At 32.5% G+C, this 16,375-nt stretch overlaps 1 protein-coding gene across 1 annotated transcript; it reads right to left on the reverse strand.

The window, feature by feature from the left end:
- Positions 1-4,560: 4,560 nt before the first annotated feature.
- LOC133181353 (uncharacterized) lies at positions 4,561-7,602 on the reverse strand. Its single transcript, XM_061315872.1, has 4 exons — positions 7,593-7,602; positions 5,567-5,802; positions 5,104-5,202; positions 4,561-4,902 (listed from the first exon to the last, which is right to left on the reverse strand). Exons 1-4 carry the CDS (start codon positions 7,600-7,602, stop codon positions 4,561-4,563), a joined length of 687 nt encoding a protein of 228 aa, XP_061171856.1.
- Between the last annotated feature and the right edge of the window lie 8,773 nt (positions 7,603-16,375).

Genomic DNA, 16,375 nt, shown 5'->3' on the forward strand with positions numbered 1-16,375 from the left:
ATCATTTATATCCCCGATACCATTTTGAAGCATGAAAAACTATAATTACTTTTGATTATGTATTTTAGAAAGTCTTTTAGGATGTAGTGATATTTTCTTTTTTCAAAGAAAAATTTACTTATAAAAATTCTGACACTTTTTGTTATCCAATTGCCTATTCTATCATGTCTATTGTAACTTCAGGAATTTTAACTAGAATGCACGTACAATATGTTGATAAAGTGAAAAATATTCTATGGGTAGTTGAATTTTTTCAAAAAAAAAAAAAAAAAAATCAAATCAATTTAGTGGTCATTATTTTTGAATTCACTCAACTTGCTCCTTATGGTCTACTTCCATGATTCTCCTCTTGCGCGTCATTTAAGACCGTATTTTGAGGATCTTGTTTGACCTTTGGATTGTTAATTGTTTCCAAGGTTGAACTTATATCTATTTCAATACATTCTTGTAAGAACTTAAAATTCATCCTGCCATGACCTATATACATAAATACTACATAAATGTACTTTTTTTTTTTTACGGAAGCCCATTTAGGACCTATCAAAAATATTTTTGAATTCGATATAACGAATTGTTGAATTTGTTAAAACGAATTTAATTCTTTTTGAATTCGTTATAACGACTTAAAATTTGTTATAACAATGGCCTTATCAGCAAATACAATTTATCATTAAGTCAAATGCTGACTGACGTTTTTCATTCTAATTGTTAGGCCATTATTCACACACTGAATTGTCCACGGATTTTTCCGTTATTTCCCGATCATGACAAGGAGCACACGACGGGTGTGGCCGGTCGGCAGGGGATGCTCACTCCTCCATGGCACCTGATCCCACCTCTGATGTTTTAGAGGTCCGTGTTTGCTCTGCTCCAAAATTTGCACTGTTTAATGGACTTTTGAGCTTGAATACAGTTCGTTATCTCCGTACATTTCATTATAATAAAATTGTTGAATTTGTATAACGAACTCAAAAATTTGTTATGACAGATAAAATTCGTTAAAACAAATTCTAAAATTTGTAATAACGAATTAAATTCGTTTAAATTAATTCTAAAATTTGTTATAACGAATCATATATAGTCATTTATATTAATCAAATTCTACAATTAGTACCCATGGAAAGTACATTTGTGAAGTGTATTTGAGAATTCGATATAAGGCATTGTCGAATTCTTTTTAACGAATTTTATTTATTTCAAAAAAAGTGATATCACTTATTCGAAAAGGTGATATCACGTATTCGAATAAGTGATATCAACTATTCAGTTTGAATGAATGATATCATTTATTCGAATAAGTGATATCACCTATTCGAATTGGTGATATCACTAAATGGCAATAATTACCAAAATGGCGCCTCATATAAATTCGTTTTAACAAATTCGACAATTCGTTATATCAAATTCAAAATATTTTTCTAAATGGGCTTCCGTATTTTTTTTAATCGATTCATTATAAATGATAAGTTTGACCATACCACAAGCTCCCTGTGGACTACTTCCAGCATCTTCCTCTTGAGCGTTTTGCTGATCTGGTTTGACTTTTTGGTTATTGTTTTGTAGGAGACGTCTTCTTCTCATGTGGAAGTTTCGAATAAATTCTTTTACAAAAAATGTAGAATATGTCGGCTATTAAGGACGAGAATTGGCGACCATGAGTTCTTTAAAAGTGGATTATAGTGTGATGGTTTTAATTTCGCTATGTTCGCGATCAAAGAATTTTCCAAGAACATTAAGCCATCGTGAATATTGTCGACATATCAAAATAGTGTATATATGTTAAATACAAAAAAAATTCCATACACCTTTAAAAAAAAGAAAACTATTATTTGTAATATAACTATTCTTTTTCCATATGTATAAAAGAGTTGACCATTGAAAATCATTTGGAAACGCGAGTTAATAACAACGGCTGTTTAAAGTTAGCTAAAATGTTATACATACATCTATTTATGTAGTTCACAATAACTTTCTTTGTATATAATAAGGAATTTTTTTTTTTCAAAATTACAAATATCTTCTGAAGGAAAATTTCATATCCGCCAAACTAAATAGAACGTGAAATGTACAAGTAAAGAAAATCGTGAAATATTGACGTTTACAGTACCCCAGCAGATTGTTGCTTTATTGGAAGAATTTGTTTACAAAGACTATATATAATTAGATGTTGTCAAGGAGGAACCCCAGCAGCCTTTTAATATCAACTTCGGAGTACTGGTGTGAAGAATCGAAGTGCTTTTTCCAAAGTAATTTGAAGATGGCCCATCACAAGATAAGACAATTTCCGAGTTCCATCTTTATAGAGGAAGCAGTCGTATATGATATCAAAAAGCATAGTTTTTAATTTATCATATGGACTGGTTGTATAATTATAGAAATTGTAGAAAAGTCATCATTTCAATGATAAACTTTTGAAAAAGTCTGTGATTTGAAATTTTGAAATCGAAATTTGACCTTTGAAGCAGTTAAAATTTTTGTAAAGTAAATTAGCGTGAAGTTTATTGTGAGTAAAGATAAGGGCTTGTTAGAGCTTTAGCTAGACAAGACAATACATTTTTCTTTGTAAGGATTTTTATATTACGTTTAAGAATTCAAATGGGCACTAATTGGGTTCATTCCTTTATTAGCCGATCTGTTTTCATAATGTTATGAAGAAGAATTTGATAAAAAATTTCTACGTGAGAAGAATAAAACTTTTGCTATGGCCTTCAATTCGACATTTAGATACAGTGTATATCGACGAGGTTTTATCAATAAACAATAGATACTTCCATTCGTTTGTCTACTTGATATACCCTAGTGAACTCGAAATAAAAGAAACCACAGCGTTTCCATATCTGTTTCACATTTAGATATTTTACTGACTATAGACGATAAGGACCAATTAACAACTAACTGTATGACAAACGAGATGATTTCAGCTTTTCCACCATCAACTTTCCTTATTTATGTAGTAATATTTTCGTCATCACCTGCATATTGTGTTTATGTCCCGCAGCTTATTCAATACCATGCTATGAGTACGATTAATTTTTTAAATCGAGACAGGCTATTGACAAATATGTTGATGTTACATGGATTTCAACAACCTTGTGCAATGTCAGTTAAATTTAATGTAAATGTTGATGACAGAAAAAGGTTTTTAAAAATACAAAATATCTTAACATCTCGTGACGTATAAGTACGTTTCAATATGGCGGCTTCCATGTTGAATAAAATAAAAAGTCGCTTCAAGACATCGTTCTAAAATAATATTTTAGTGGATTATGTCTGTTGTCATATAATATGTGAAGGAGAAATCTGTGAAATATTTTGTTCCTGGCATGAAAACCTTGATAAATTGCAAGAAATTTACTGCAAACGAGTGGCGAAATGGCAGAATGATAAGAAAAGAAACTAAACAAAATTCTTTTATAATTTTGGTTTGACAGTTTTTGGTTTGATTTCAAATAAAATTGGTACACAAGTGAACTAAACAATGAATTAAAATTTTGTATATTGGTTTAAGATTTTGTTGAATTGTGTTATAGTGTGACTAAAACAATAATCTTTGATATTTTTTTTTAAAAAGCTACCCCTACCACATTTTTGATTTGACTTCAATTATAGATGAAACATGGATTTAAAGCATCACGATTCATAATTTGTAAATGCGAAACTAAAAAACCTAACTTAATCACAAATTCTCGTGACCCATTTGAAAGTTATAAAATTCGAACAGTCTATAATTAATGTTGTAATGGAGAAAAAGTCTCTTCAATCCATCATTATATCACACCTCATTATACAATAGACAGTTCTTGATATCCATGTGCGATAATTCGTTCAATGTCATCACGCATTGAAGACATAAATCAAATCTTTAGATTAATTTACTATTACGAATAGGTGGTTTCTGAGCTTTAATATGTTACGTTACATTATCATTAATTACATTAAAGAAAACTTTTATTTATCAGCAAGGACAATATACGTCTTATTTAACAGTAAATACAGGAGAAAAAAACAGTGTCTGCCAGTATATGTAATAACCATATATGATGCTCGATTTTTTGTCGGATTTTGTAAATACTTATTTCTTTATAAGTTATCCCACTTTGTCCTTTAGAGACTCTGTGCCAGTATTCGTATTACGGCTTACAAGATTTTGTTGATGATTTCGTACACGCACAACTTGGTTGCTTTATGACAAAAACTAGCAGAACATAATTATTTAATTTTCTTTAGTCTTTATTTAATATTTGACAAAATACAATTTATTAGAAAAATTAAGAAATATATGGATATAAAAGAAAAAAATATCTGTTTTTCAAAGTGCAAGTTCAAAAAGCATTATAATAATTGAGAAAGATTTTATTAGTACATGTGAGTAGATTTTTTAAAGTGTTTTTTTCTATTAAAAATGTTTTGAAAATATACATTGCATCTCACATCAATATAGAAAATATCACCCGTAAAAACGATTAAATCTTCAATAAATAAATAAATAATTTCAGTAATATTAAAATTGAGAGAGAGAGAGAGAGAGAGAGAGAGAGAGAGAAATAGATTTTATGCAATTTAAAGATAAACTAAAGCCTGATTCCGGATTACACTATACGCTGATTCAATTTCTGGTATCAAAGCTACTGCAGTCTGTATTCTATTCAGCATCCACAAGGCAAACATTTTCCTTTTGCCAGTTCCTAAACGTCTGAATTTTACAATATATGAACAAGGAATATAAACATTGTCTTCAGAATTAACAGTGGGTAAAAATTGGAGATAACACAGAACATTTTGTAGGGTGTTGTCTGACCATCCGATCGTTAGAGATTTTTGTATGGCGTATCCAGTATGAAGAGGTTTCATCAATAAAGAGGTTTCTGTGAGGAGTTCCACCAATCGCAAATGAGCACGAGTCTTTGAAAAAAATATAAATTCTTTGTTATACTAATCAACGATAAAAGTATCAATAGCAACATGAACAGACACCAGTAATAAAAGTATTTGAATTTTTTTCATTTTTTTTTTTTGACATATACTTATATTGTACGAGGTAATTAATTGCTGGGAGAATGATGAGAGAGTAAAACATACAATTGAGGCAAATTGGAAACTTACAATTTCACAGCTTCCTGTGACTTCAGTAGAGATTGTCAAGTCCTCTGCAGTTTCAATTTGGTTAATAAGGGAGATGTCATCTCCAAAAATCGTTCTTTCCTGTCGAAAAAGGATTTTTCATATAATTGTTTAAGAAATAAATACACACGATATTCAAACACTCTCTACGACATTGCCTTTAACCTAGTCGATTTAATTGATTATATACACCATTTACTGGCTTAGCTTTAAGTCATTCGATTTAAATGATTATCAATACTAATTAATAGCTTATCTTCATGTTATCCATTTTTTTTTTTGGATTTAAATCCCTCCATATTACAGACGGGTAAACCGGGCATCTAAGATTTTAACTGCTTTATAAAAATCACATGTTAACTGGTACATCTAGTCTTTCGACTTTGATATTTTTCATCTGGTGACAAAATTATAAGCATCCACAGTGAAAAAAATATATTCTTACATATTCTCGTTTGGAGTTGTTAAGATGCTCGGTTAACTCCCAGACTGAGCTCCTGAGATTGTTTAAGGTATTCCGAAGGTTTTGCTGAACAAGAGGTAAACCAAAACCTTCTATCAAAGATCCAGAACAAGGATGACATACATCGATACAAAACTGGTGGCTTCTCAACCGCTCATTACATACAACAGATCCATCTGTTTGTAGAGATAGGGACAACGCAATGTGGATCGCAGTGACTGAAATGAATATAGACACTGTTAATTTTTAGTGCTCTTATGTTAGACGTGCCATCCATTAAGCATTTATGTAGTTTTTGGAGATCAGGTCTTCCAATGGGTACCTATTGTAAACTGTTATTTAGACAGATCCGTTTTTGTGTTCACAGAATTTATTCAGGGGATGCTCACTCCTTCATGGCATCTGATCCCACCTCTGTTTCTGGAAGTTCATGTTTGCTCTTCTCCCGATTTGTATCGTTAAATTGGACTTTGAGCTTGAATATTGTTCGTTATCTCCATATTTCTTACAAAAACTTCTACAAGAAAAGAAGACTTTTGCTCTTGAGAGATACATGTATATCGACGACGTTTTATCAATTAATATTCATTTTCATTTCAACGTTCATCTGATATATATATTCCATTTGAAGTTGAAATGAAAGACACCATAGAGTCTGACATTTCTGTGTTACATTTGGATATTTTTACTAGAGAAAGACACTGATGGCAAACTAACAACTTAACTTCTTGATAAACGTGATGACTTGAACTTTTCTATCGTCAACTTCCCTTATTTACATATATGTAGCAATGTACCATTTTTACCTGCATATGGAGTTTATGTTTCCCAATGGATTCGATACGCAAGAACATTTTCTACGTACAAATGAGGCACGGTTGATGATACAAGGATATCAGCAGTACCTTTTAAAGTCAGAGTTTTGCAAATTCTATTGTTGATACAATAGCTCTGTTAGCAAATAAAATCTATCCTGAAGAATCTTACAAAATGGTTCAAATTAAAAATTCAGGATGGAGACGGTATGTTTTTCCGAGAATTTACAAACCAAAGGCAGTGGATATAAACATTATTTTGTTTTAGCCTCATTCCTATCTATTTTTTTTTTATTGGGAAGAACTGATCTTCAATAAATCTTTCTTATAGAATATTTTAAATATTTGAATTACTAGTAACTGTTCAAATATTAAACTGTGTAAATTTCTGTAATTAACGAGAAACTTTAATAAAACAAAAGGCTTTTTGGTCATGTACGTTTATTAGTACCCGATTACCTGCGTTTCAAGAATTTCTTTGGCTTTGGCCAGTTAAATAAGGACCACCTGAGACTGAAATTCTGGACTTCTGTGCCATGAGTTTACAATTTGGGAGAAATATTGCATTTCATGAAATTTGTCTCTTATGATCAGGAGTGAAGAAAATTTTCGGAAGTGCAATGTATTTACAATACATTTTTCAATACAAACTGAGACTCACCCTGAGAACTGAAATCTAGACCCAGGGGGCATAAATTTAACAATTTTAATAAAAAGGCCTACTACTCATCGTAATTATACAGAGTTTGCCTGGGAGATGTCTTTAAGAACGGACGATTGCATGCACTGTAATAGTTGTGGTACGGCCCATACTGTTGGAGGAGGCTGCGACTATGAAATTAACAAGTTTTGTTTCCATTATTCTCTGGATGATATTTGCAAAATTGGTCAACACTGGACTAAAATTTTGAGGAAATTTCTGACTAAAACGTAGAAAATTCTAAAATAATCACCTCAAACATATCGTTTAAGATGGATATTTCTTTCAATCATGTTTATAAACAGTCGTTTTGAATTAAAAAAAACGTAAAGTAAAGAAAAAAAAAATCTTTCTACTTGGATTTTGCTTAAAAAAATTTACTCTTATTCAAAATCTGTAATGTAAGAAAAGATATGGTTTAAAGACATTAATTTAACATTGTTAAGAATACCACTAAAAGTTTTGGAAATAAGTGACAATGCTTAATCCTTACCCAGCTTCATCTTCTGTTTATAATCTAATATACACTTCTACAAATAATTGCCTTTTGTTGCACCCTTATATATACACTCAAAATGGAAACCGAAAAATTTAAAAATTATCTTAATCTTAAATAGTTAGATTTCCAAAAAAGTAAACGTACTATCACTTGATGGTAAAAATACATACATTTGATTAGCAAAATTCTTAAAACGTCAACTTTTTTGCGAAACATATTTTGTTCATTTTTACATGTGCTAGTTTTCTTCCTAATATGAATCATTCAACAAAAAAGGCGAAAGAAAAGGTGTTTGAAACAATAAAATTGTTTAGTTTAATGAGCTTTGTTTCTACATTCCTGTGGTTCCATTCTAGTAAAGAATTAGAAAGGAAATTGCAACAAAAAGGATACTCGATATTTAACTGTATTAAGGCTCCTAGGTCGATAGGTAAACCTGCCATTCATAAATCTTTACCAGATATATGACTGTTCACTTTTACACTTTAAGATCGTATCTCTTTGAACATTTTTCGCACCTTAAACCACAGTCAACGAGGGATTATTTTTCAAAGTCTGTGAAATTATTTTCATTTATTCGAAAACTTAAAAATATTTAAACATTTACAGGTCGTTCTTAAGATGAAACAAACGCCAGTCTGACTTCTTTACTAGGGTATGATAGATATTACATACTAGACGTACAATAGGATGAACAATATAGTTACAAAGGCTTAAAAAGTTTTATCATTTTTTCCCAAACATTAAAGTATATGAATACTAAAATAGATACAGAGATACTGTTATCATTTTCAAATAGCGAAAAAGACCATGATTGGATTTCTTTGATAATATAAAATTAAGCCACAGACAATATATTGTTATGCATAAATATTTGTATGATCTATTGCTAAGATATCCTTGTAGTGCATACTGGTACAAATTTTTTAACCTGAAAAGGCCATTCCTAGCGCGTTTGCGATGAATTCAAGGAAGTCAAAAATTCTCTGAAAATATTGATCTTTAGATCTTAATCAGCATGACAATTTGATAACATTCTCATGTAAATTTAAATTTGAAGGTATTTTTCATTAGTCCTTTTTCCATAATTATAGCTTCTTTTCAAAATACTTGCCTCTGAGTCAAATTCTATTGCAAAGGGCTTTTCCTAATCAAGAGCAAATTTCTTAACTTTCTAGTAAGTTCATTATTAAGAGGGAATTAACGACCTAAAGCCAGACATTTTGCAAGACTGTGTTTAAACTGGTTAAAATGTTTAGTTGTGTGAGAGGCAAGAGAGCCATAAGCCATCACCAGAGTTTCACGATTTTTGTAATTTGGTAAAAAGGTCATAGCTTACTGTCATTCAGTTTGGAAACGTTAAGATTTCAAATCCATGTATATGTATTACGCAACCTGCTTTTGAGGCCAATTCTATTTTAAAAGGCTTCTCCTAATGCAAATATCCGACTTGTTCATTGTAAAGAGAGAATTTACAGTCTAAAACCAGACATTTTGCAAGAATGCATTTAATTAAACTGGTTTAAAATGTACAGTAATGTAAGAACCAAGAAACCCATAGGCCTTTACATCACCAATGATCATTTCTCAAAATTTTCATTAATAACGAAGGTCGTGTCACAATATCATGATTTATGCTACGATTACCCACGAATCAAAAAAGTTGAAAATCGCCGTTCATCGCCAGGTTAGTCTTGCCATTTTTCCATAGCGTGTGGAATTTTTTGCTGCAAGAATTTAAGGGGGTGTCTGTGCGACAAAGTACGATGCTTGTACGATTTAAGTACAAACTGAGGCGACAGCATTACGAACTGCTTACGATATTTCCACGATTATGAAGGATTAAACGCGGTTACATACGATACTCGTGCGAAGGACTACGATATGGCACGATATACACACGATAATCCTATGATTAATGATGATTTCTTACGAATATATGTGTAATGAAATGCATATAGAAGAAAGGCGGAGTTGTTTGAAATTATTAAACATAGTAAAGTTAATTAATCAGAGTAAAAGCTACAGTGTGGAGCTTTTGATTATGTTCAATCTCTCCGTGAATTTATTGGACACGGTCTTTCTAGTTTCTGTGTAACATGCATTTTCTTATTTCACTTTTCTCAGCTTCTTTCCTTTTATTTTATGTGGTATTTGTCTTCGACAGTGTTAACTCAGACAACGTCTGCCTATATTGTATTAGTTCAATCACACAGTACTCGTAAACTAGCACACGCCATCAATCGTCCTTCTTCGTATCAGCTTGGAGGGAAAGTCGTACTATGTTCCTATCAATTCGAAGAACACTCACAGTATCTCGTAGGACACTCACAGTAACTCGAACGACACTCGCAGTAACTTGCAGGACACTCGCATTGTCGCTAGTACTACGAAGTTCCACGAATGTCGAAGATTTAATTTGAACATGCCGAAACAATCGCCGAGTTTTGCGATTTGCTGTGATTCAACACGATTAAGGAGGATATCCTTCGACTACCTCTACGATAAATCCCGATTTGCTTCGATTTTTGAATTCGCAATGAATTGTAGCTATAAATCATGATAGTGTGACATGGGCTTAATTGGTAAAGAGTTCATAGCTCACTGTGATAACACATACAATTTACTTGTTTGATGTTTGGAATAATAAAGATTTCAAATGCAGAAATCAATATAGGACTAACTCATTAGTTCGTTAGTGTTATAAATGTAAGATAAAACCAGAGACTTCCGAGTATTTTATTCCATGGTCTCTGGTTTTATCCTACATTTATAACCCCAACCGGAAGTTTTGTATCCCATCTAAAGTCTTAATAATTATGTATCGAAGTAATTTTCGAGGAATAAATGAGTAGTTTACAAAAAAGAGACCAGAGACGTCTGAAGCGATTTATTTGAAAAGAAAGGTCTCTCGAAGCGAATGATGTCATTTTAAAAGTTGGTTAATGATTGAAGAGTGCCTTTGAGATTGCTACATTATTGCAGCTAGAGCCCCCCCCCCCCCCCCAAGATGTTGCTACGGGTCCGTTTCTCGTTAGGAAAAAATGTAAATTGTGCTGTGTGTACCATATGTGCCGTGTTTAGGTTTTCGATAAAAATATAAGCAACCCATAATCACGATTATTTTAAGTACTGTGTAAATAAACGGTGTAAAGAGAGTGCATTAATTGTCCAGAATGAAAAGTAAAAGTATAAAATGAAGAATTCAATACTGAATGGAACTCGCTCAAAATTGTTCTGATCGGAATCGGTTCACTGAAAACTTTATGAAACTGAATGTTTTACCCTGTGTTTCAGTATTTATACCAAACGATGGAGCGTTTTATTACCATATATGGTGTCCAAATACGGCCATTTGCAAAAGCTCAAAAGCGCGTTCAGAAAAACACGCCGTCGCGCTAACACACAACACGCCATCGCGCTAACACATCATTGAACAACACGCCGTCACGCTAACACAAGTCAGCACAACACCCTGTCGCGCTAACACACAACACGTTCGTCGCACTATCACAAAGTTGTGTTAGCGAGTTGTGTGGCAGCGTGACAGCGTGTTGTGTAAAGTTGCGTAAGCGCGACGGCGTGTTGAGTAAAGTTGTGTTAGCGCAACAGCTTGTTGTTTGAAAGCGTGTTAGCGCGACGGCGCCGACGTGTTGAGTATAAACGCGATGACGTGTTTTGTATAATTGTGTTAGCGTGATGGCGTGTTGTGTGCTAACGCGATGGCGTGTTTTTCTGAACGCGCTGTTAAGCTTTTGCAAATGGTCCTATCCGGACACCATAACCATATAATATTGTTGTCTAATTCAATGTTTACTACAGTGCAAGAACCCGGATGTAAATCTATCCCCGACTGACCTTTGATACAACGTGACGTCGGAGAGTGCAATAGGACTCATTTTCTACAGTGCAAGAACCCGGATGTAAAATCTATCCCCGATTTACCTTTGACACAACGTGACGTCGGAGAGAGCAATAGTACAATTTTGCTTGCTAGATTTTCATGAGTTTTTTGAAAAACAATTTTATTTCCCAGACCTATTCTATAACAAAGAAACTGTTCACTAAAACTAAAGAAAATAAAGCAGCTATCAGGGTGGGCCCTACTAAGCTCCAACTATACACCTATATATCTATTACTTCTAGCAGCATGCATATATTGAAGGTATATCATAGATTTTGTTAAATTTGAATTCTACATATAAATGATTCGTTGCAATGACTTTTGTACCGTTTACTTTAGTGCATGAGATATTATAATTATATATTTATAAATATAATTATGCCACGCTGCCATGATGAGTCCACATCATCCCACAAAAGTTCATAATTGACTCATTAGGCAGCTCTATAGATTTTTATGAGTTAAGATCAGGAAAAGTAAATTGAATTTTAAAACGTGAAAAACTTCGCACCACAGTAGAGCCTAAGTTAATTTCAAAATATTGATTTAGGGCTAACATATCCGTATTAAAATCATGCTAACAATTTGCCTCTTAGCTAGATCGTGTGTAGAATATTTTCAAAAATGATTTTTTTTTTTATTTTATAACTAGCTTAGTTCCAGCTTAGGACGTGAAGTCGTGAGACGTAAGCTTTATAATTATTTATTGGTACACGGCTTATTGCTAATATTTTATTTTGTAACCAGATTGCCTGCTGGATATTCATGAATATAAGAGATTTGAAAAGATATACAATGAAATTTCATCTTTGCTCCAATCTGAGATCTGATGCTTGCATGGGGACATGAATTTCGTTATTTGTAGAGGGGTTAACTAAACAATGCAGTACAACAAATAATAGGCGACCAATCTCCATAGATAATTCCTAGTTATTTTTTTTATTGGAATCGGACCAAAAGTGTAAGAGAACTAGAATTTTTGAAAGAAAGTTTTATGTTGAATGAACATGACAACAAAGATATCTGATTCAAATAACCGTTGAAAGGAAATAATAGTCTAAATGTATAGTCTTCTTTTCGTGTATAGTTCGTGCATACATGTAGTTCTATTATTCTAGTTTATTTAACCGCGGCATCATCGACATTTAAAAAAAAAACGATGCTTAGATACCATCTTCAAATGTTTAAGTTTTACTATAATAAGGTCAAAACTGTACTAGGAATAAGATTTTAAAAACAGACTTCTACATGTAACAAATGCGTAATGGTCTTTGACAATAACTAAATACTAAAAAAATAAAAATTAGTAAAAATAAATGAATTACTGTAAAAAAAAAATAATAATGAATAGAATAATCGCTTAGAAATATCGAAAGATGTCGCACTTTCACTATTTATATTTTCTTAAATTGATGCTAAGAAATTGTATCAAAATTCAATAGAGTAGAAGGGCATCTCCATCTGACCTATATTGCCATGAGATTACTATGATCTGATAGCAGATATGAATGTTTGTGCGCTCGCACACACAAACCAGAGAGAGAGAGAGAGAGAGAGAGAGAGAGATGTCCATATAATCTTTATACAATCCTGACCGACACAAACGTTGATGAAGAAGCTGTTTTATTTATTTTTTTTTTACATGCACATGTAATTTCTCTTTTCCATTGTCCAGGATACTAAATTGGGTGAAAAGTAGTTGATTCATTTAGTTAACTTTAAACTACTGCATATTTTCACTCTGTATGTTAATTACAAATCTTAAACTCGTTGACAAACAATACTCATCTAAGGTCAGACGACACGTTCCTCAAATATCTATTTTGTATCTCTTCGTAATATACAACAAATAAATAAGTATTATCATTATCTTGTGATTTATATTCTTTTTTCAGAATGTATCAAAAATAAGTACTGGAATAATTGTGATATTGGCAATATTGGTGATTTCCTATAGGATTATCTAAGAAACACTATCCTTTGGTATCTTGCGGTTAGGTATCCCAATTTTTTGTGAGGAAACTTCTTAAAGTAGCAATACTTCACTAACAAATTCTTGGGAGAAATTATATATCATTGAGGAACGTGTCGTCTGAAAGTGCTGTTCAAATGAATGCTTAGTCTTACTAGGGTACCTGTAAACTACGAAAAGAAAAGAAGCGCATAAAAAAGAAAACAAAAGAAACGAAATGAAAAGAGAAAAAAAAGAAGAAAAGAAAAAGAAAAAAAAGAAAACATAAATGAAAAGAAACGAAAAAAATTTTAAAAAGAAAAAAAATATATATACATTAAGTACTAATTTTAAGGTGGATCTTATAATATTGATTCAATAGGTAATTTAAAAGCACTTAATATGTACATGATTTTGTGTACATTGGAAGTAAATTAGTAGTGTGTGTGTGAAAGTTTGGGTCTAATTCTGAACGTTGATTACCATTTTTTGTTTTGTTTTGCAAGTACGAAAGCCTATTAGGATCAATTTTAAAAGGCGTTATAACGCCTTTCAGAAAGGTGTAATAACGCCTTTTTTGAAAAGGCGTAATTACGCCTTTTTTGAGTTAATAGAGAGGTTAAGCATTTGACCGTGTGCGTCTACGTGTACGTGTATACCTAGAAGTGATTTTACAAGTACACGTAACTAACATCGTGTTCTTTTTAACAAACTGTACGTGTAGAGGTACGTGTAAAACGTCATTTCAACAAGTCACTTTACAATCCATTTGTATCAAATAATTCTATGACTTTGATTAAAAAAGATTCATAGATGTACGTAATAAACTCTCAACATCACAACAAACACCGCCTGAAAAATATATAATATGTTGACGGTGCGACCGTTGGGGCGAGCGCATTGTTCACTTCATTTTAAGATCCGCCTCTTCAAACCGCACGAGACATTTGGAACGTCTTAGACTGTGACGTCACATGACGTCGTACATTAGCTGCATTTCCATAAACAAAGTTTAAAAAGTGCAAATATTTTAACAAAGAACGTTTAATCTACTATCTGCATGCAATAGCCATTAATTAAGGTGAGTTTATTTTTTGTGAAATTTTAGTTGTTGTCACCGCGTGAACGAAGTTAGCAGCGAGAACAAGAAGCGATGCATTGTGGGTCAGAATTACTGCGGAAAAAAATTCTATTGAATGAATGTGCAGTAGTCCGAATTTTCTCTTCGCCCAGGCTTTGTCGTTAGAGCTCGCAGTGACGAGCGGCGCTTCGCGCCGCTCGCTGCGCTCGCTATAAGTGACGAGCGCTCGCTATAATTTGGGTTTAAGAAGCTACACGTTCTTTCCTACGTGTACATATGAATCTACGCTGTGTACAACTTGTAGAATAACGCGCTATGCAAAACTGATGACGTAAATCGCAGTAAATTAGGGGATTTCCCTAGCTACACGTACACGGTCATCTGCTTAACCTCTCTATTACGCCTTTATTGACGTTAAAACACCTTTTTACTTCGCGTAATTACACCTTTTCTCGGGTTGAAAGGGTGTTATTACGCCTTTTAATTTTGTTTTTACGCAGATTGATCCTTATAGGCTTTCGTATGCAAGCACATTCATAGGATCGAAAGAGGGAGAATGTTGGGTCGCGGTTTAGCAATGTGCAAGATTTGTAAATTAAGGTATGTCACTCGTCAGCCTTTTAGAAAATTTCAGTCAGAACCTCTTGCTTAAAAACTATTTATTACAATTCAATCTTTATAACATATTTAAATTAAACGATGTAAAATGTTCAACATTCAATTAAAAAACTGCTCAAAAATTCACAAAGAAGCAAGATTTATAAGGGACTATTTCTTGTGGCGGAAGGATATTTAGCAGAAAATTCTGCAAATCTACACATTTATTAAATTTGATATCTTGGAACTTTAGCCTCACATACTTTTACTCAGAGAATATTTTCCGTTATGATATGCCTGGAATATTAAATATAGGTCTCAATTTATATTTTTATAACAATTTTTACACCTTCGCTCAACAAACATTGCCAAGAAATGAAGATATATTAAGGAAGTCGAGATAAAATTTACACAGTTTTTTGCCTGAAAATCGCATATTTTAACCAATATTTCAAAATTTACATCACTGACCCAAACTTTTTCTTTCATTATTTTAAACTACTCGATACTTTTGACCGATCAGCACTTAAGTCGTAAAAAGTTTGATACAAGAAAATATTCTATTGCCTATTTAGATTTTTAATACCCCAAATATGAGACTTTTTTAGTGCAAAAAGGTCACACAATAATTTACGCGCATTAATTTGCATGATTTGTTCAATGATAGATATTATTCAAACTATTTTACGTAAAATAAGATTATGTTTATTGCCATGGTTACATCTTATAAAATATGATAACGGTTAAAGTGATTAACCAAAGAGTTACAATTTAAGTGCAAAAAGGTCAACTTAATTGTACCGTAGTTCAGTTAGATGCACACTGACCCCCCATTTTCTCTGCGATTTTGAGTCATACTATTTGAGTACTTATCCAAAATATACTTCTCAAAAAATCCTTGATATAACAAATTTCACGAGTGACATACCTTAAGTGGTTTTGGACGCTGCATGCTATTGCAAAACGAATGGACACAAAAGTTAAACTACAGTAAACGGTACCATTGGACCGGAGCTCAGACAGAAGCTCTCTCAGAACTTTTTTTTAAAAATGATTCAGGATTTTATTTTTTATGTTCAGTATATGCGTTTATATACCAATCAGGGACCCTCGAATAGCAAAGGCTTCCCGGATAATTTCTGCAAGGGTAAACCTCGAGACTCAACGTCTGCAAACTCCTGTGTCTTCGATAATTCAAAAAAATGTTTCTATCCCATTTGTTGTCAAAAGAATGTCTCATTACA

The sequence above is a fragment of the Saccostrea echinata genome, unplaced genomic scaffold (genome assembly GCF_033153115.1).
Source record: "Saccostrea echinata isolate AGI-Se365-2 ecotype Australia unplaced genomic scaffold, CSIRO_AGI_Sech_v1 ptg000008l, whole genome shotgun sequence".
In the NCBI taxonomy this organism is placed as follows: Eukaryota; Metazoa; Mollusca; class Bivalvia; order Ostreida; family Ostreidae; genus Saccostrea; species Saccostrea echinata.